The 23,255-nt window shown below is 38.7% G+C and overlaps 1 protein-coding gene across 2 annotated transcripts in view; it reads right to left on the reverse strand.

Annotated features, from left to right (window-relative positions):
* The window catches only part of DSCAM (DS cell adhesion molecule), a 475,910-nt gene that overhangs the window by 131,807 nt on the left and 320,848 nt on the right, over window positions 1-23,255 (reverse strand). For both annotated transcript variants that reach the window (XM_030020086.2, XM_030020087.1), the window contains exons 10-11: window positions 20,907-21,026; window positions 17,069-17,242 (exon numbers count right to left, since the gene is read on the reverse strand). In XM_030020086.2, coding sequence (XP_029875946.1) covers window positions 17,069-17,242; window positions 20,907-21,026 — 294 coding nt within the window. The remainder of the gene's footprint in view (window positions 1-17,068; window positions 17,243-20,906; window positions 21,027-23,255) is intronic.

A 23,255-nucleotide genomic window follows, 5' to 3' on the forward strand; every position in this document is an offset into this window, starting at 1 on the left:
ATGTGTATACTATAATTAATGACTACAAGAGTGATTCATTTGAGTAAGGCTTATGAATCCATTTCATCTAAAAAGGGAAAGAAAACCTATAATCATTTGGGCTCAGATCCTGAAAGCTACTTACTTGCAACCTGCTGCAGCTACACTGGGTGACCCGTTAATTGAGGCATATTAACCAAGAAGCATTTATTTCTCAGTTATATTACAGAAGCTTGGATTAGAATCATTATCATAATGATTGTTCTCATAGAGATCAATGAGAGAAACAGGAACCTAGCAGTGCTCCAACACCCTTTGTCACCCTATCTCCTACCAATGGTAGCCAGGAAACAATTACAGTTCATCAGCCTGCACAGTTAACATAATGAAGCTGAAGACGTGTAGATAGCAAACCCACTGCAGTTAATGACATCTCCTCGTTCTCCTGTAAGCCGTAGGACAGAAAAACACACTTCTTGCATCCTTGTCTGCATGCCACATAGAGAGCAAACTGTTTTAAAGGCAGTTCAGACACGTGAAGCTTTCTTATATAAGCTTAATAGTTTCTATTTCTCACTGTTATAACGGGCATCTTCTTGACCAGGTAAAATATAATCTGTTTTTGCCATCATATTTTTGCAAATATATTTGAAGGTTTGATGTCTCGATGTTAGTCGTACCATGGTTTTAGCATAATGTCTGTTGTGCTTTCACTACAAACTCAATTCTGCTTTTCACTGCTTATAGCTTCTTAAAAAAAGAGATATATATAGACTCCCAACATTTTTTTTTTTCAGGTCTGATAATCCACTCTTTTCCCTTAAGGCTAGCAAAATCCCACAGAGACTTTTTGGTTTATTTGGATTTTTCAGAAGGCTGTGTTTGGGCACACAAAATATTTTCATGAAGCTATTTGCAGACAGAAACAGCCACAGAAAAATAGCTGGTAGTGAACAAAATTTCCAACCTGCCGCAGATATAGTCCTCAGGAAAACTGCCTACGATGTGTCTAAACAGATTAGAATGAGACTGGATCCCTGTGAAGATGCTTGAAAATAGACTGCTCGCAGAAGCTACAAGCGATGAAGGCTGGATCACGCTGAATCCTCCAGATAGATTAAAACAGGATAAGAGGGAGCTGGGGAACCGGGAGCAGACTTGCTCCTCCCAGCAATCCCCAAAGCACAAATTTTGAACAGGCTTCAAAGATACACAAAACACTAGTCAGGCTTTTCCAGAATAGGGGCACAGGGATATGTTCCTGCAAAACAAAATCAACAAACTGGTTTTTTTTTGAGAGATACCATTAACTTCTGTTGGTTCCTTCTCTCTTCCTGTGGCACTGGAGGAGAGCAGTTTGGGAGACCCAAGTGTACCCATCCTGTCCAACTGCTTCATAACTGTACAAGGTCAATCTCTTTGACTTTTCTGTTGCCTCCTACATATTGTTTCTATAGAGTGAGCATATGGATTATGTAAGTATATTGCATAAATAACGATTTATATGCATCATTAACTTTGCTCTGAGGCTTGAAACACTAAATACGTACATATGTAGTAGCCCTTCTTACTCTGTAACTTCAGAATAATCATCAGTGTATCTACTTCAGTGTGCACTATACTTTTTTAAGTTAAAGTGAATAAAATAATAACATTTATTTTCATGATGTGAACTACAAAATATTTAAAAAGTCAAGAAATGAAAAATCAGGATTTCTGGAACGGTATATTGGAGCACTATTAGTATCAGTTGATGTGAGAGACATAATAAAGGAGTTAACATTCAGAAGTCATTTTCTTTACCTCATAAAGATGTTATATCTGTATTTGTACATGTATGTTCCATACCTGTGTTGTTGTCTTTCAAAAATGTTGTTGTGATATTAAAAATAAGCAAAGTATGACTGTTCCTCCTAAACAAAGCTCCTGATTCAGAACCAAGTGTGGTTTTTCCTCCATGCAAATCATAAGAATTGGAAAGTTCTCAGTCTTGGTCAATAGAAATCTTTTATGAGTCAAAATCTACAATTCATGTATTATTCATTTAACTTTTTAATTGCAGTATTTTTTATAATTATTGATTGTAACATCCTTTATAACAACACATTAAAAGAAAATGCTTCCAAAAGGAGAAATAAAATCTGTATACCCATACAAAATTAGTGGAGCTGTAGAAGCAATCAAGGAATATATATTAAACATTTCTATTGCAAGTAGATCACAGACTTAATTCTGGAAAAGCATAAACAAATGAAAAATTTTCACATAGTCAAAACAAGGATGCCAGAGCTTACTGTAAATTTAGAACCCTGGCTTGACTCAACAGTTTGAGGCAAACATGCTGATTAAAGATTATTCCCGGCAGATAAGTTCTATACCTTTTAAATGCTATGCAGATTGGTTTAGCAATTAATACTGCGCAAAATTTAGCTGGAAAACATATTTTTCCTGAAAATACTCAGTGGAAACAATATGTCAAGGGGTGCTATGAAGTTACTTGTGCATTCATTACTCATATTCGTGTATGTGCATGCATATATGTATTTGCACAGGGAGAATGCATGTATATATATGACTACAAGAGACACCCACATTTAAAAATGTGTTCATCCTCATACTTTCAGTAATCATGTTGGCCTTTTCCATATAAAGTCCTCTGTGCATTTAGAAATGTGGATTTTTTTTTCTCCCCTGGCCTCCACAGGGACATAAAAGTGGGTTTCCAGTGGGAAGGGAAGGAAGGGTAAAAGACCTTTAAAGGAGTTGTATGAATAAATCAGATTTAAAGCAAACAGGCAATTTTTTGCTGGGAAAACATCGCATGGTACACACAGAGCATGCCAGACTTAAAAACCATTACATGACTTGCACAAAGGCTCTGAAAAGTCCTCACTCTCACTATCTTGCTGAAACATAAAATGATGCAAATTAAATGGATACAGAGTCCATATCTTAAACTTCTTTGGAGTAAAAGAATTAAAGAAGCAACCCCCTCCAGATCATTATCTCAACAATGACAATTACGCCTGCTTAGGTATCCAATGGTACCTGGGGACACCCCCCGCTAGCTTTATGGGGAGAGACAAAAAAGAGCACAGATACTCCCTGACTTGAACCAGTTAGATGGTTTATAACACTTCATATAATATGACTCTCCCTTTTCCATTTTCTGGGCATGAAAGCATGCAAGTAAGTTACTCTGGTGTAAGAGTATAACTCCTTGAGGTCACTCGCATTTCAGCATGTATGTAATGTTCCCTGGGTTGGCTTACATCACACTGCATGAGAAACAGGCTAATTCACTGGTAAGTCAACCTGTCTTGGTACAAGCAAGCTGGAAGTACATGACATATCCCCTAAAAGTACTCTAACTCCTGTGTGTTCCAGGCAAAAGTATCCCTGGATGGCCCCAAGTTAAATCCCTGGTGCTTTCAAGCTCCTATATTTCACACATACAGCTTGCTCATTCAAATGCGGGACCTGAAATGAAATTTGTTTCAGGTTTATCTTTTGGGTTTCATCTGTCCGTTCGTGTGTCCCCTGCTTTTGAAAGTAATTTTAACTAAGCTGTAAAAAGTTAACTCTTGCTCCAGAAAAAGTGTCCAGGTGAGATATTTATAGTAATACAGCTAAGTAATGTTACTATTAGAGTATGCTAGACTAATCAGCAAAAGCAGAAATAGCCTTGAATAGGGACAAGATCTAAGGAACTTACTGGGAATTGCATGCATATATATTGGTATATGCATATAAGCACATAAATACACAGTTTAATTGTAGCATCCAAAGAACTTACTGTGTATCAGCAAAGCCATGGTAACTGCCCAGGTCTACATGCGTAGCCCAGAGCAAATGGGAGGAAATTCAGCCTCTTTAATTGTCAAGTAATTACTTTGCATATCCCCTGTGCTAGGCAGAGACATGGACACCTACCACAGCTCAGCAGATGCCAAGCCACTGGCTCATCCGTGTTCACTGGATTGCACATTTGAGCCCCCTCTTCCAGAAGGGAATCTGATTTATTCTGCTACTGTGCCTTAACAGGTGAACTAACCAGATAGCAATGGTTAAAAGCAGGTCACAGCCAAGGAAGAAGCCCTAGTCATTCTAGCCAAGCTAAAGAGTGGGTAGTGCCAGCCTTAGTCTTTCTGGCCAGGTCGTTCTCTCCTTTCTCAGTTTTTGAATACCTCTTTAAGTGTTTTGGGAGGTCTACCAGTTTCACGCTGAAAGGCTTAAGACCAAAAAGGGACAGTGTTAGCACCTCTGTGCAACGAGTTATTCTGCTGGGAATGCTGAAACAAAGTAGATCCAGAAAGGCAAGGGTCACTATAAACAATCAAAACTCAGAAGTCATGGTTCACATCTGCCCCTCCACTGACGAGTTCCCTGAAATACGTCTTGGAACAGACAGATGCTACATGGAGTCAGCAAAATTCCTGAGGGCACCCAAGATTGCTATGCACTCTTGTAATCGTCTTCCTCACCATTTAGGTGCATGCTTATTTTCCTTAAAAGCTAGGCACTTCATTTAACTATTATTTAAATCTTAGAGATGGGCATTTAGCAAATGGTAATTGGATTTTCAACAACAATATGCAACCACTTATGAAAAGTCTGTACTTCCTTATTTCAGCTTGGCAAGTCACCACTTAAAAATCTGATAGCAGGAGATTTTCCTTGCTGAAAGTAGGGGTTTATGGCTCTAAGTGCATGGCAAAGAGCCAACTTGTACCAGTTGTAAATGCAACAGTTATGCTGCATTGCAAAGTAAGACAAAAATAGCGGAGCACTGCTTTCTTATGGAGCACTTACAGTAATAGGCACTCATTTTAAAAGCCAGTTTTGAGATAAGACCACAGAAGTGAAATCCTGCTGCACTATTGTGCATGTACATGTGTGCAATTACCAAAATCAATGACTAGTAATTAAAAGTCAGGAAAAAATAACCCTCTAACAGATGCTTTTTCTACTGCTCTAAAGATTTGCAACAAAATGTACTTATGCAATAGCTCTGTTGAAGTATTCTTTTTCTCTGCCTATTTCTCTCTCATTTTGTGGTCACAAGCCTATCATCTGACTTTCAGAAAAGACATTTGATCCTTTGAAAACCTTTGTCCTTTGTGAGGAAAGAGATGGAAGTAAGAGAACAGGATTGTTTCTCAGGTACTTATCTCTCAATATGGCACGTCAATTAGTAGAAAAATGTTCTTATTAGATCACTGCTGATATTATTTAGGAGTTTAACTGATACCAGAAAAGTTCAGAATGGGGAAATGGAACTGAGAGGACTTGCAGTACTGACTGAAAGCCAGACAACTGACATAAATTGCTGCTTTGCTATTCGTTTCCGAAGACTTACAACATTTGCTGGTGCTTGATTACATATACTTACAGAGCATGGCATACAATATATATGCACAGACTTTTTCTTAAAAGTTTAAGCAAATTTTACAACAACAACATAACCCCAAACCCAAACCAACCCCTAGCAACATGTGTTTAAACTCCTAAATAGCTATCTGCTTTGCTAAGCATCCTTCAACATGTCACTGATTACATGAAAGACAATTGTATACATACTATTTTTATAAATCAGGGTTCTGCTTTAAGAATGAAGAAATGGTTTTAGGAACATAACACTTAGGATGCATTTTTTGGAGAATGTATCTTTAGGAACTATGTTTAATGCAAAAACATTAACAGGAATGTCACAGACAAGAAAAATTTAATGTGTTTTCAAGAAGAATTTTAGTGTTTAATGAAGGCAGGATTCCCATCATAGCTCTCAGGTTTTTTTCTGCTACGAAACTAGATGTGTCATTGTTTTTTGCTGCAAAGATTTGAAATCAGTCACCTTCATTGGATCAGCCAAAGATCAATCATTTCATGTGTCTCTCTGAAAGCTGCATTATGGCTAAGTAAAGAGCATAAGAAGTACATTCAGGAAAACCTTATACCATCTGACCACATCTGGATGGGTTTTGTTCCTTTTTGCATTCTTTCTTTTACGTGAGCATCAAACAAGTTTATGTGAGTGCCCACATGTTCATGCACATGGGCACACAGAGATATTGGTAATTGAGGTCATTAACTTACATAGATCAAAGAGAGAAAGAGATCCTGCTGGACTTTTACAGCATAATGGCATCACATGATATTTTGCAAAATGAAGTACAGAAACTTTCAGCAGAAGAAGCTTCAATCCTAACAGCAGGGAGTTTAAACAGCATCCTTGCCAATACCTGCCCACACTGGGCTGCTTCCTCGGTCACCTGAGAACACAGCAGCTTGCACAAGGGAATATGCCAGGGTGTAGACTCACAGCTACCACAGCTAAAACAATTTCACAATAGCAATCACATACTTGTACCTGCACAGACGGCTCTGTTCTAATGTTTTGATAAATGCATACAGTGAGCAACTTTCATAAACATCTAAATTCTTAATGGATACTGTTGCTTACACTTTTGCAAAGTCAGCAGGAGGGTTTGCACATTTCTAAATAAAATAACAATTTTAATGGAAAATACTGTTTCACAAGTCAAGAACTGTAGTTGGAACTATAGCATTTATTCCCTCCCTGAAGAATCATTTCTCTTCTCTGAATTTGGTCATGTGTTCACCAACATTCATAGTTACACGACACTGCTTTCCCAGAGGCTACCAAGAATTTGGCAGGTGGAAGGTAAGCACTGCATAAACGATGATAGAGAAAGTAAAGTTAATGTCATAAAGTTGTACATACTGTCCAGACAACACAATTCCTACATAATCAAATATTCTAACTGAGTATGGAAAAGAAAACAGAAAGTGAATGTAAGACTAATTATTCTGTGGCCTGATGGAGACAGTTAAAAAAAAATGCATTGGGTTAGATTAATCATAAGTAATTAGGCCAACAGTAAGAGCTCATTCTTTCATTATCTCCTGGTTTGACAGACCAAATCGATTCATTCCTTAACCCTGCAGGATCCTAATAAGATTTATCTAAAAGTGGAGCCATGCGTCTCTAGTTATATATATGGTGAAGACACTCAGAAATCAATTGTTGTGGCCATAAGTGGACACTTCCTTTTTTTCCCAAGAAATATAAAAGTGACAGATTTAGATATGTTCAAGCATCACATACCAAACAAGTATCTGAATGAACAACGTGGATGGGAGCTCACACGCTGATGCAGAGGTTGAATCTTAATGGTTAGGGTGAAGGAAACATGTTTCCCACAAAGCAAATACATCTATATTGCTGAAAGTAAATCTGCATTTTCAAATCCTTTCTTCCGATTATACCTGACAAGCACAGCAGGAAGGGGTGGGTATAGGAAGCAATGCCTTAAATTCTTCTGTATACAGCGTCTTCAGTTTGTAGACAGCTCTTGCATTTTCTATTCCTTTTCTATGCCTCCCAGATGTAAATTTAATTTTTGTCTTTATGTTGATTATCACAGAATCTATACGCAGTATTTATACTGAATACCATCATAGGATTTTCACAGAGGGATATGAACAAAGCTACCATGCAATTCTTGAAAAACTATTTTGAAGAGAAAAAGAAAGTAATACAAAAAATGACACTTTATATTTGAAGGCAAAATTGCTTGCTTTAAAAAAAGCTTCAAATGGCACTGATGGAAGCAGTTGTAAAAGATTGTCTTTGGCTATTAGTGACATTTGATATTATATATAAAAAGAAATAAACTCTTATCTAAAGCATAAAATATTTGCATATATTTTTACATTTTTCTTTTACTACAGGAGAATCATACAGAAAAATGTATGTAACTGATTTGGCATCTGTGTCACTTGATAGTCACATGTAGTTTATATCCTACATAGTTTTTAAGATATTGTGAAATATGTTTTTTATTGTGAAATATATTTTTAATTGTCTCTTTCTTTCCTTTCCTATGCAAAATTTAGGTTTTTACATCAAATTAAAGATAGGGATAAACAATGAGCCATAATAAATAAATAAATAAAATGAAAAATTATAAAGAATCATCATGAAGGTCTTATGACAGCATTCAATAATAAAAAACAGCGAATAACTTTTTGAAATGTAGGTCTTGTGCTGAAAAAGATTGTGATTACGTCATTCAAAGTGCAGAAAACCCCCTGATATGTAAGAAGAAATACTGTAATTTAAGACTTTGTCCACTGTTCTTGCTGTTCAGATAGCATTCTGCAAATCCTAAACTCACATGAGAATAATAATAGGGAGCTCTGAAATGCATAGATAGAAGAATTAGTGTGGGATGGAAAAGGATGGAAAAAAAGGAGGAAATGATGGCAGAGATTTGAGGTTTGCAGAATGGTGACAGCGAGGAAGAGGAAGAAGCACCAGTGGGTGTGAAGGGAAAATGATGTGAGACATGAGAATACCATCCTCTTTGAGCCTGAGGCTTTGTCCTGCTGCAATATGGTTACTTTGTAAATGAGATGTACCTTAAAGCTGGCACTACTGGACACAGAGAAAAGAGATGAAAGGAAAGGAAAAAGGAAAGGCAAAAACACAGTACTATAACAGCTAGCTTTTCTGAAGTGGAAATGGTCATGTATACTACACACACACACACAAAATTAATTTATATCCCACTATTGCTTTACAATGCTCTCTTGATTCAAGTTTGTTTATTCTTTGTTAGTGAGATGTAGGCCCAACTCTTGATGACATTGCAAACATAAAAATTAGCAACAACAGATCATGCATGCACTTCCTCTATTAGAAGCCAACGTTAAACCCAGCAAACGCACTGCATACAGCCCCCACCCCACAAATGAAACTAATATATTCACAGCAGCATCTATATTTTAAAATAAAGAAATAACCTATCAGAACACTGTTCTAACACTATTTGTATGAAGACACTCTTTTGTGTAGCTGACTGAGATTTAGAGCCACTTTTTTAAGAAAACATCAGAAAAAAAGAATTAAAGAATGTTTTAGTTTGAGTGGTGTGTTCTAATGAGAATTTCTGAGATAAATGTTCAAATTTAATTACCGTGTCTACTCATTTCTCTCCCCATCTTCCAGTTGATATGGTATCATATGATAGATGTCACCACAACCTCCAAATGCCCTCACATCCAGCTCCAACCACTTAGTGCTCCGCTGCTGTGCTTCTGAATAGGATGCCTGGAGTGTGCCCTGCAAAGCTGTTCCACCCGAAGGAGCCGGCTGAGCTGCTGCAGGTCGAGCCAGTGACTCTCACCCTCGGGTGGTCTCTGCCCACTCCCCCAAACAAGGCTTAGAGGTAGCGTAGAGCTCAGGAGGGGCACGGTGGCAGAGCCAGGAGCAGGAGCAGGAGCAGGAGCGGGGCACTAAACCATTTTGCAGCCAGAGGTGGAAAGGAAGATAACAATGAGCATCAGAGATTTGAGGATGTTCCACCTGTCCTATCAAACTAGGAGGAGTAATGTTTACTAAACTAAAGCTGGTAGATGAGTAATGAGTAACTCCAAGATGAGCAATCCTGAAATCCTGGCTGTCAAGTGTGCTATGCTTACTGCCATATACTTTTCTTAAAAGGTCATTGAGACATATTGTGTTCCAGAAGGGTATTCCTTCACATTTCATGTGCAGGCAAGCCTAAATCTGAATAGTTATGTTTTAAGTTCTCTTTCAGGAAAATGACCTTCCAAATTATCAGTAAGAATAATTTCCAGAATATTTCCCCCAAGATAACAGCCTTTCAGGATTACCATTTATTATATTCTAGCACAGCAGGGTTTGCAGTATTGTGCCAAATACAATATACTGACATTTGTGAGCTCACTTTCTTGATGAAGGTTATTATGAATGGGTTATCTATCCAGCTTGCATCAATCACTGCACCACCACCTTCTCAACTGAAGGAGGAAAGCAGAGGAGACATTATTTTCAAGTCTTGTTTCAGCAGTATTCAGAGACAGGAGCTGTAATCCTTGATCTGAAATGATCTCTGTTTTTCAGAGTCTACTAACCACAGCTGGCCAAACCTGGACACAGAGTACATTGCAATCTGAGAGCCATGTAAACCCTTCTCTGAATAAAATAGTAATTTTACAGGACACAGGAGGTATTAAGATTGAGAAAGGAGGACACACTGTAAAAATATCTGTGGTTTGGCTGTGTTTAAGTATTACTAAGGTGTTCAATAAAGGGAGAGAATAAAACAGCAGCTAGAGTACGTACCTTGTAAATCCTATCCCTTATGAGGCTTTCCAAGAAAAGTGAAGATGTGAAGGTATTCAAAAGATGAAATCATCACAAATTTGTTAAACCGGTCACTTTTCAGGAAAGCCTCAGTATTCTGTATCCACTATGAAAATTTCAATAGACAGAAAACCTCTGGAAATAAACCTCACCCATGCTTCCTTTTGAATGTTGCTATTTGGGCAACACAAAGCTGAGAGAGACAACTATTCTGAAAAAAACAATAAATATGATACTGTTGGTACAAATGGAAAAGACATTGCAGACTCTATGTGCACTTTCTAGCTAGCTAGCTGGAGAGAAATCTGTTTCACCTTCCTGCTAGAAACATTGCTGTGCAACCAGCCTTGAAGAAAAGAAAAAGGGCTGCTATATTCTTTTTCTCCTTGCACCCAATTAGAAAATTTTTTTTTTTTTTAAAAGAGAGAAGTCCTTACCTCCCTTATTTTCCTTAAATGAGAGTATTGCAAAGATTTGCATACAAAAGCATTTCAGCATTTGTACTGCAGTACATCTGGCAATTATCTTACAAGAGAGAGCATTCATTTTAGCCAATTGCCACAGGCTTGGCATTACTGAGAGAAGTAGAAAGCATTTGAATGTACAGAAGAAAAGGGATATTCCAGCTTTCTACCAGCTACCTTGAACATACTTCACATTTAATTTCACCCTGTTGCCACAGGCACTGTGTTGTTATGACAGCTGATCTGCCATTGAATAGCTGTAAAGGAAAATCAACAAAGGATCGCTTCAGCGATTTTCAGTGCAATTTATTGGCGCTTGTATCTTGCGGCTGCTGCCGCCTGTCGGGGTAATGACACATGATGGGTGATTAAAGTGCAAGTCCCTAAATCAAAGCTGTGCCAATGGTCTGAAGAAGCAGAAAACAGCATTCAGACCCTGTTCATTTCTCATAGTGGGAGGACCTCATTAAGAAAAAAATGGGCTGTTTTACTAACAAGAGAAAGTACTTGTGTCTAGGGAGAATTTTCATGTTTCCAAGATTTACCGTACATTTCTTACAGCATCTTTTAGACTGTGCATTTAATGAAAATAAATAAGTAATTAAGACAGATAGAAAGTGTTACAATCCATCACCACTGACTTGGAATTTAAACTGAGCTGTACTGTAGTTCATTCACATCCTCATATTTAACACGTTTTTTGCCTTTATTGGCTAAGAAATAGGTGCTGAAAGAGAGCGTTGCCTGTCACGAGGGTAAGGGCGAAGGTAGGCAAGGGCAGCTCACCAGCTCATGAGAAAGGACACTCTGGGATACAAGACTAGTTTCAGTTCACTGGAATTATTTTTGGTTTTCTTTCCCTTTACCTTACTCTTTGATTCTGAGGAGATATGCAAGTAATCCAGCTAGAGATTTTTACCAATTTTGGCCATTTTTGTACCCTACCCGAGATAACCACAAAGTAAGTATGAAGAAGCAAATAAATGAAAAAGCCCTTTGTTTAAAGATGGCAGAATGTTAGGAGAAGAAAACAGTAAAACAAAGTAGACAATCAGACCAGGGGACTTTGTTTTGTTCTGCCACAGAAAACACTATTTACAGACCATGGGACTGTGAAAAAAATGGAGCAAAGACAGATTAAGAAACATCAAAATACTGGGTTCAGGTGAATTTGACATAGTATGATTGCTGTTCTTCCTACAAGCATTTTTTGAAGGTGTTAGGGATGGTGACTTTTATCTTCCTTTACAACATATCATGGATAATCTATCTTTGCAAATGCAGAACAGGCAGTGACACCCTTACTGACATCTTGTGGGATATATGCATTTTTAATGAGAAATTGGACATAAACAAAGGGCTAGCATCTATGTATAAATGCTATTCTTTTCATACACAAGGAAAAGTAGGAATCAGACAGATCTCGACATTCCTATATTCTCAACAAGGAATTATTTTCCTAAAGACTAAAATGAGCATTTAGAGGCACCCTGGTGAGCAGAGCACAGCAAGTTCTCCATCACAGCTTGCTGGCTTTACTGCAGGTGTTGCAGCAAAGCAAACTCATTTGACTGGCCACATGGGAAGCGTGCCTTTATCCTGCCCAGATAAAGTTTGACGGAGGAAGCCAGGCATAGACTCCTATCCATTTTGATAAACAAATGCTGCAATGCTTCAGCCATACAGTGGAACAACTGTTAGCTAGCAGTGGAGGGAACAGCTTCAATAGATTCAGAATCTCCCTTCATAAGCATCCTTTGGTTTTATTTGTGTTTATAACTACTATTACCTTTGATTTCTTTTGCAGTAGTAGCTAGTTACATGACTGGGGCCTCTTTGATGCATGAGTTGTCTGAGGTTGGGGAGAAACAAATCTTGCCTGGAAGAGGTCGTGGTCAACATGGATGAGAGGCACTATAAGGGAGGCAGAGGCAGCAGAGGCACGGAGTGGTGAATTACCACAGCCAAGACCCAAGATAGCTGCAGCAACAGGGCACTAGACTCACTTTTACACTGTGACCAGGCTCCCTTTCCCCAACAGCCTCTTCTGTTATTCCACCAGCTCTTGTCATAGATAACAATTTTTAAAGTTTTTTTTTTTTTAAAGTTTAAGTGGTGAAACATAACATTAAAAGTATTAGCTGGGATTAGTATGTTCCTGCTGGAAGGAGGTGTGGGTCTGACTGATGGCTTTAGGTTTATATATTAAACACATAGAATGCAAATAGTTAAGAAGCATATTTGAGAGGAAAGTGAATGAAGCAATTCTGTTTTCTTGGCAGACAGGATTTCTTGGAAGTGTTCTGGTGATCAGATTAAAAATTCTCAGGCTCCACACTGACATGAAAATAGGTGACAGATTTAAGAAGGGGCAGGGCTAACACAACTGCCTCCAACAGATTATTTACATACGAACATACATACCTTAATGAAAGCTTGCTTTTCAGGTGGGAATTTTTTCACAATACCATTCTATCATGTTATATATAACCCCTAAAGTGGAATTAGGAAGTGTGACATTTATTCAGATGAAGGCAGGCAGGCAGTCCATTTTAAGCAGACATCTCTTTCCTTGTGACTCCCAGGCAACCTTTAAATAATTTTAGTTCTTCCCTTCATGTTAAAGGCTCATTATCCTTTATAGAAATTCTTTAGAAGTCTTCTCATCCCAAGCACTAGGAGTCATTTCTCAAGACAGCACTAGATTCCTTATTCCAGATCTCTCTCATAATTTTCTAATATTGTATGTCTTAGTGAATAAGGAATTTGAGAACTACTTATCCTTGGTTCAGAAGAAGAGAACAAATCACTGATCATGATTTTTATGCCCATTTCTTGAAAAGAAAGGGAGAAGGATAATAGCTGCTAAGTGAAGATTCTCTGCTTTCACGGCTGCCATTCTAGCCCTGTGGTTCCTGATTCAGCATCGACTCTAGCAGCTATTTCTTTTCACATTTTTGTTAGTATTCCTGAAGCCACTTCTTTCCTCTCATCTTTTTTCTTGGCACTCCCTCCTCATAAAATCTCCCTTCAACCAAGAAGCTGGACCAGCTTCTCTGACATGAAGGTGTCATGCAACAAACACTGAGGCACTAAATAAATGTGTATCTGGAATTACTATCATTTCCTTCTTAGCATTAAGAATCTTGTTAAGCAAGCCAAGTTGATTTATAGCTTCAGCTGGCTTTTCACTAAGAAAAAGTCTGTTAGATTTAGAGGTAGAAAGCATGGAAGTATTTTAGGTCAAGGTTTATTCTGTCCACTCCTGAACTACCAAAACAAAAATCTGTCTACCCTCTTTTGACATCGAAGGTCAACTGCTTTTCTGTTCAGATACAGGTGACATCGGAAATTCTGGAAGAGTAAAGCATCCAGTCTCATTTAAGAGATTTGTCACAGTTATCTATGAAAGGCAAAAATGTATCCAGCAATGTTACTAACAGAGTAGGTGGAAACTTTTATCAATTATGGAGGAGAAGAATCACCTGTGCATAACAGGGGTTTTTTTTCAAGTTCGTGGTGATGCTATCAATGGTTAGCATCTGCATGCATGAGGTATCTGTGGTACAGAGGACAGCTAAGAAGTGAAGGAGGTGGCTGTAAAGGGACTGCTGCCATGTCTTTCTTTCTGAGAGGCAGTCTAGTTTTATGATCAGTGACTAAATCCATCTAAGCCACTCTACTTTTTTATCAGGTGATTTGAGCTACTGTTCATGGACAACCTACATATAGACTGAAGGAAGGTGGGAAGACCATTTGTCACAAGGAAGCCACAACAAAATGTAATGATGCTAATCTTTATTTATGTTTTGGAAGGCTGTTTCTTAACTTACCAGCTTTGTCACCCAGAAACAACTGTCTGGGCCAGGACTCACCTTCTGCCTCTGAGTAAAGAAGGCATTAGGGTGACCTTGTGGAGCAAGATCAACTAATTAAGAACACAGTGAATTTCATTAAGGAAGAGCAAGGTTTTTATCTAGTAGTAGGGCTATACCTGAGGACTAGGGTCCAGAAACAGGCTGGTGGGGGAGAGGGAAAAGGAGCTAGAATAACCACAGAGAAAAAGAAAACAAGGAATGATTAGATACAGTACCAGAGAGAATAAGGGCCGGTCCAGGCCTTAACTTTGGAGTCACTCCACCTGACCAGCTGCAAGTATTATGTGCCATAGCCATGCCACCAGAACAGGGGATCCAGCTATACCTGAAGCCCACCATGGCACACTTCCCCAAAGCAGCTTGTCCTTAATGGGTGCTTGATTAAAGCTAAAGCTGTGCCTCTTCTACGCGCGCACCAAGACGCTAATGGTGTTTGCTCTAACAGCCGTGCTCGGAGCAGCACGTGTGTTAGTGCAGATGTGTGAGGGTGTACAGACGTGCTTGCCTGCTATCTCAGAGCCGGAGGGGTTTTCATTAGATTCAAACAGCAACTGACTCTCCAGGGAAGCTCCTGCTCTTATTTGATAAGGGATGCTCTTTTATCACACATGAAACTGCATGCAGTGATCAGACAGGCAGTGTGCATAGCTGCCAACTAGAGGAAAGCTGTTTTTCTGTACCATATTACAGCAGTGCATTGCTACTACAGTTGAAGATTGGCCCAAAACCAGCCAGTTATGGAAACCACAGAAGCTGGAACTTCTACTGATCCACAGAAAAAGTATGCAATTAATATACTTGCTTGAGAGGTTGGGTTATTGTGTTATTTTTCAGAAGAAGCAGCCACTATGGTAAATCAGAGTGGAAAGGACATCTGAGGTACTGGGGCTTGCAATTCTAACAAAGTTGATAGTCTTCCTTTCAAAGAACTTAGTTATTCATTCTCTGACATTACAACAAACACCACCCTTAAACCTAAACATTAATGGTCTAAAGTATAGCTCTCCAATGGAGAGTAAGTTGGATTTTCCTTCCTTTCAGAAAAAAAAAATATCTTTTTACTTTCAAGAGCAGACCTTTTTCAAGATAATTGACATCTCAGAACTTCAAAGCACTCAGTCAATCTTCAAAAATCCTACAAACATGAAAGTGCATGGTTTGGTGACCTCCTTCAATACTAGTCTAATAGGTTATCCAGGAACATTTGGCATGCTGAAGTGTCAGTACTCTTTTTTCTCCAGTGAGAAATTATATTCTCTCTACAACTTTTTTTCATAATATTTCTTCTATATTCTCAGCAATGTTCATGTTTGAAGGAGTTACAGCTAACACGCACCTAAAAACTGGATTGCCTTTGTCTCTTGTGCCTAAAAGTACAGATAGATAGAGGTTGTGTACGCATTCCAGATTCAACAGACTTAGATGCCTTTTCTGAAAGTTACCTGCCAGTGGCTAAGTCAAAATGACTACTGAGGCTGGATCTATAATATCTTATAGTATGTTATAACATCTTGTGGTATCTACTGTAATTGTACCTATATTATCTATCTATGTGTCCTGGTTTCAGCTGGGATAGAGTTAATTTTCTTTCTAGTACCTGGTATGATGTTGTGTTTTGGGTTCACTCTGAGAAGAATGTTGATAACACACTGATGTTTTCAGTTGTTGCGAAGTAGTGTTTAGACTAAGAAGTCAGGGATTTTTCAGCTTCTCATGCCCAGCCAGCAAGAAGGCTGGAGGGGCACAAGAAGTTGGGAGGGGACACAGCCAGGACAGTTGACCCAAAGTGGCCAACGGGGTATTCCATACCATGTGACGTCATACCCAGTATATAAACTGGGGGGAGTTGGTCTGGGGGGATCGCTGCTCGGGAACTAACCGGACATCAGTTGGCAAGTGGTGAGCAATTGCATTGTGCATCACTTGTTTTGTATATTGGAATCCTTTGATTAGTATTGTCATTTTATTATTGTTATTATTATCATTATTAGTTTCTTCCTTTCCATTCTATTAAACTGTTTTTATCTCAACCCATGAGTTTTACCTTTTTCCTTCCTATTGTCTCCCACATTCCACTGGGTAGGGGAGAGTGAGTGAGCGGCTGTGTGGTGTTTAGCTACTGGCTGGGGTTAAACCACGACACTATGGTATCTTGAGAATTGATTAAGGGACTTTTTAATCCGTATTTTCTTCAACTTCTGAGATTCGTAACAGTTACTGTGGGTATTTCTCCTTTGTTTACTCTTGACCAAAGTTTTCTTACTTCCCCTTCATTACTCAGCTGTAGCTCATAGACATGATACAAATTTTTGAAATGAGATGTTAATCCGTTTCATCTTTAATTACCCTTTTCTCCCTCTAGTAAACAATGTTTTTTATTAACCATACTAATTTCCAGGTGCTACCACATGCAGCTGAATGCCAACATTAAATTAAACCCAACAAAACCAACCTCTCCCCAACTCCCCTCCCACCAAACCAAGGATGCAGTAAACAAGCCTTTTTCACTCAATGGTAATAGCTGGATCACAGAGAAGTGCTTTAGTTCTTACTTTTAACAGTGAGGTACATGGACTTGCTGACGTCTGCTCCCACATCATTGCTGACCTTGCAGAGGTAGTATCCACTGTCTTCTTCCAGCACATGTTTAATCAGCAAGGAGCCATTTGTGAGAAGCTGGATACGACCGTTCAATGCAATCGGCTGGAACTGAGGAACCCCAGCACCTAAAGCAGGACCCCCAGGGAAATAGGTTAGTTAGGAAGGAAAGCATCTCAGTTTTTTTTTAAATAAGGCAGAAACTATAGCTTCCTGTTTTAGAGGCTCAATTCAATTAAAATACAAATGGCTTCTGACATCATCAGAACAAACTGAATGGTTCTTTGCCAAAACTGAATTCATTAAATGGAAAGAAGAAAGACTTTTGAAATGTAATAGTAGCAATAATTTGCCCATAATTTAAAGGTAAAGGGACAAAAGGAAAAGGGAACACAAAGCAGGAGTGGAAGAACCAGAAAGGCTGAGAGGGAAAATGAAGGTTTTCAGACCACTCATGGGTAAAAAGGCACATTTGTTGTACATTTAGAGGTTGATAAATTATTGACAATTACAGCTGAACAGTCATACAAGTATGCATCCCTAATGCATACACCAGATTAATTTCTTATGACTAAGAGGGATGTCTGTTGTAGTAAACATGGCATACACAAGGGACCTCTAGGACCTTGTCTACGAAACTCTGGGTAACGTGGAAAACCACATCAGTGACTGTGTTGCTTGTTTCCTCCCGCAGCTGACTGACTGATGACACATAAAATCTCTGTTCTGCCATGTTTGTAGCCAATATTTATTTGAACTGTTAAAAAAAGCAATACAAAGAAAGAAAGAAACAAAAAGCTCAGACCACCAATCAGGCATGAGGTGCAATGTTTGGTGGTAATCTAAAAATGGAAGGTCCATAGAAAGACAGGAAGCCGAAGATTTCTGTATCAACTTTGGTTTTAAGAAAGAACCTACTTTTCCTTGGAAATGAGATACTGGGTGATTTAGGGAATAGGGAACAGGATACTGCCATACTGTGAGCATGTTGTACTGTCCAGAGGCCACCACAAGTTCAAGTTCCTCCAGCATTAGGGACTCTCTAAGTGTATATTAAGATATGCTTCTTGTAACAAAGGGTTTTACAACCTACTTTGGCAGCAGGACACGGGGTTTTTCATGGAAATCATAAGGTAGTCTTCTTCAATGGAATTATCTTATACCACTTTCTGTACATGAAGTTAATATCTGTCAGCATTAATTACTATACGCAGTTGGCTGAGTCAGCCCAGAAGGAAATATGATGAATAAATATTATAGGGAATGATTCAGTATAAAATAGCAAGCTATAACAATCTATGAATACAACATCTAGAATATTAAAAAAGACCAGACATGCATACTAAAAATCCTTCTAGTCCTAGAAGAGTTTGCTTCGGGGACTTACAGTTACGCTGAAGGTCTGGTGGCCAACACTGTGAACTTAGAGATGTTAAAAGGATAATGTTTGCGCAAAAATCAGTTGCCATTGTTGATTTTTCAACTATTTTAGTCACATGCATATCCCACTTTCCCCTTTGTCTATTTGTTGTCTTTAATAACCCATTTTTCCTGTCATTTAGTTGGAAGGCACATTTATGCTTCACTAACTCTACCAGTCTGCAATTGATTGCCCAAGTAGATAGATGCAAGCACTCACTTCTTATATTTCTTCACATGAAAAATTCTGGGGACAATTTGGTGTTCACAGAAGAGAAAAGGCAAATACTCCTCAGGATAGCTACAACTGGGCAAAATTTTGCATAACAGTTTGTAAAGGCTTCTTACTCTTCACACGCACTGTTACTGCTATTACAGCCAAAGTCCTTCCTGAGCAGTGACAGCAGCTTATCACACACAACTGCATGGTTGAATCTGCAAGAGGACTACATGCTCATGAATCACAGAATCACAGACTGGTTGAGGTTGGAAGGGACCTCAGAAGGTCATGTGGTCCAACCCTTTTGCTCAAGCAGGGCCACCTAAAGCTGGTTGCCCAGGACGGTGTCCAGACAGCTGTTGAATATCTCCAAGGATGAGACTCCACAGCCTCTCTGGGCAACCCATGCCAGTGCTCAGTCACCCTCACAGTAAAAAAAGTGCTTCCTTATACCCAGACGGAACAGTCCTGTGTTTCAGTGTGTGCCCATTGCCTCTGTAAGTCTGAAGGACTTAAAACAACAGACACTTGATGATTATGGGGTATCTGTATTGAACACTGTCATTATTCTTTAGAGACAGCAAGTCCATTTCCATTACTTGTCTATCCCATTGTACAAAAAAATGAACCCTCTTTTTCCCTTTTTCACTGACACGAAAAACCAATGACACTAACTTACTTGCAAGTGTACAGATGCCCTTTCTACTCTATTGTGGTACCTATAGATGAGCTATGATCTGATTGCTTTATTCCTGCTGGCCTCACCTGAGTAATTATTTCAGAATTTGGCACAAACCTTGCTCACAAACCAATTATATAATGTATCTCTTTAAAGGAAGATGTAGCATATATCCTATAGACCTGTACAGCATCTGAGTTAGACTAGCTATTGAAATTGCAGTCATCCATTAGCAAAATACAAGATTTTGTAAAAATACTGACCTTTTCACCTGGAGTTATTTTGGCCAAAAAATGAAACTGCAGTTGGATGGCTTTGCCTGCATCACATATCTACTAAAACTTTGTTTGACTTAAAAACTTCAGAGCTGTTAATGGGGAACCTTAAAAACAGTCACTTTATGGTAGAGTGTCACTAAAATCAAACTGCTATCCCTTTCTCCTTTATTAAGATGGGCTGCTTATCTCTTCACAGTTAATTACAACTCTGCTAGCTTGGCTTGGCCTCCTCCTTCAGCACGCAAACACAACAAAACAGAACTACTTCTTTGTGACCTATATTCATAATTAAAAACCCATACATCATTGAGACTAATGGAATCTGGAGCTCTGCACTCTTCTTACCACAAACCAGAATTTATCAATACAAGCAAAAATTGTCTTTAACATGAACATTTCTCTTCCCTCACCTTTTTTCTTCAAATATAATTTGGACTTAAATCCTAAGAAAACCAAAAATGACACGGGACATTACATAAGGTTTTCTTCTCAACAGCACCTAGTTTTGCTTTTTAAAGAGTTAACTCATTTAGATTGGATACAGAGTTTGGAGAGTTTGTTTTCTTGCTAAAAACCTACCAGAAGACAACTGGCCAGAAGACGCAATCTAGCAGGCAGCACATTTTAATTAAAAAGCAGTCAGTTTCCTATGGTTACTGAGGGTCAAGTGGGGCCAGTTTTAATGCTCTGTTACATGAGAAGAAAATGTTAAAGCATTATGTAAAGCGCATACTGAATTACTGCTTATGCTAATGCTACCTGACCTTTCTTCTTTGCTGAAAAGATATGATTGGCCATGTTATCATGAATTTTGAAGGGGGAAAAAAATCAGCCAAATGCGGCCAGTGAACCTTGTTCTGAGGTTGTTTCAATTAAAGCAGTATCTCTTTTCTCTCAGCCATCCATTTCACCACTTGCCCGCTGAGGCCATAGCTAACACAGGCACATATTCACAGCTCCAGGACGTCTCTAAGGCAGACCAAAAGTCCATCTAGCTCAGCCTTGTGTCTATGACAATGGCCAGCACTACGTGCTTAGGGAAATGATATAAGAACAGTATAAACATGACTGATACTTCCCTTACTGCACTCTGCCAGCCTCTGACAATATGAAGATTAATCCAGTAACTTAGAGGTGAGTAAGCTGTTACTAAACCAGAATTAATCTGTCCCCAGTGATTACCAGAGATGTCCTACCTTTTGAGTACTTCCAGACAATGGTAGGAACAGGATAACCCTCTGCAGAGCAGTTGAGAATTACAGCTTTTCCATAGATCCCATCCTGGTCGCTGGGCTGAACCACAAACCGAGGGGGCACTGCGGGAGGAAGCAAAAGGAGCCATGAGAATTTGTCCAACTTACCAGGTAGCTCAAAATGGCAGAGCAGTCAAATAAGGAGGCATAATATTTCATAGCGGAATGCAAAAATTAAAACCCGTTTTTTGATGATCCAGTGACATAGTAAAGTTGTTTTTACATGATTATTTACTTTCTGTGCGCAATCTCAATGTGTTTCTTGCCAGGCACAACAAAAGCACTGGTCTTTATAGGATACAAAGGTAAGTTAGTAAAAATCTCTCCATAGGAGAGATTGTAAAATGGAGTAACAGATAAATTATAGTGTCATGGTCAGAAAAGAAATGCTTTCTAACAAAGGCAGAGGTCTGACAGATGTCTAAGAACAACTGAAGTTTTCTGTGTTTTTTTTTTTTATAACAGTGAACTACCAAGCTTTAGAAAAAGAATTAAATTATGTAGCGTAAATAATCTTAAAAAAATAACATTTTTAATAGCAATCAAATCACTTCATATTGAAATGAAGGTGTTTGAACCATAATCTCTGATAGGACTTTTGTTTCCAAACATCCATAGAAAGGTTCAACAAAATTTGCTTGCATTTAGTTGAAGAGGAGAAGTCTTACTGGAATAGAGTATGTGCATCATGTATACGTATTATTAGACTTATTCTAAAGAAGTATAAAACCACTACACTGAGTCTTCCAAACATAGGCAGATATGTATCTATTTATACATAAATAAAATAAGAGCTGCTTATCTAAAGAAAAAGCTCTACAAGTTCCAAATATAGATACACAGCGAAGAAAACAACTTGTGACAATGTTAGACCCACAGTTTACCACAAAGGCCTGATACTAAATGTCAAAGTCTCAAAAGACCTGCAGATTTGATACAAGTTTGAAAGAAAAGCTGAAAACTGTGAAGAATGCTGAAAGACCCACAAAAGTTATTGAATATTAAAGGTGCTTAATGGTTGTATCAAAGTCAGTTAAGGTCACAGATTTTCGTTGACCTCCTGTTCTTTGCTTCAGAACATGAAGAAGTAAATACCTGAGAGAAAAAGTAAATTATTTGTGTCCTTATCCCACATGTTATTCTTTTTGTCATTTTTTACAGTGCTACAGAGAAAATGTAGTAAGGTGACTGAGCCTGTGAAAGATTTTTTTCTTCTCAAATCAAGTACAACAACACACTCAGATCTAATGCAGTAAAGGAGAAATCCTAATAGTTCCTTGTTTTCCTCGCCCCACCGCAGCGTATACACACGGGGACACACAAGCAACCTCATGGATTCACAGCTCCGCAGGTCCAGCCAGCGCTGACTTTGAAAGCTGGGGGAGACAGGACAAAGGGCCCAACCATCCCTCCTTTCTCTGACCCAAACCCCCATCAGACCCCACCACCTGCTTCTCCAGAAATGCCAGAAGTTAAGAAAGAAAGTATGGGAGAAGGCTGTAGCATGAGGAAATGCAAGGCAGCACAGAAGGGGATCATCAGTACAGTGGCTATTTGCCCTGGGACCTGAAAGAGCTCTTAATGGCCATGAATATAGTACTAATTATACATCAGAAAAACTGTGCGGCAGAAGCACAGCAGAAGCATCAATGCTATAATACACAACTTTAAAGTTTTTTCAGTATAAACACTCTCATAGTTTATGCAGATAACACCTCCCATTATACCAGAGTCCCAAGTTTTCCTTAAGGAGAAACTTGAGCTGCCAGTGTTAGTATGGACAGGACTGCTAAAAACATACTAGATGTACTCTCTAGACATAGTCTCTCCAGGTTCAGAGAACCCTCCTCACAATGGCTTGAGCCTTCCTCCCTGTGCCTCCATAATCCAGACTCCCCTCCAACTTTCTCTTTCCATCTTCATAGATACAATTGGTTTTTAAATGAGGAGAACAATCTTCTGGAGAGTAAACAATCCCTTTAACTGGACCTTTTGCTCATTGAATCCTATAGCTATAATGCAAAGCTGTTTATTGCCTAACTATGTACAAAGAAGCTCCTCTGCTGTTTCGAACATGGCTAGAAGAAACAGAAGGATCTAACAGTGATAGAGGCAAGAGACAGCTTTGTACTAGGAGATATATTTACTGCTGTCAAACATTTCAGCTTTCCAAACAGCTACCACACTGGCAAACATATATCATATGTTATGTTAATTCATGATAGGTAATCATCAAACATGAAATCCCAGCAACAGCACCTCTGGGCAATCACCCACCCTGTTCTAGTTATC

Source organism: Aquila chrysaetos, chromosome 7 (genome assembly GCF_900496995.4).
Source record: "Aquila chrysaetos chrysaetos chromosome 7, bAquChr1.4, whole genome shotgun sequence".
NCBI lineage: Eukaryota > Metazoa > Chordata > Aves > Accipitriformes > Accipitridae > Aquila > Aquila chrysaetos.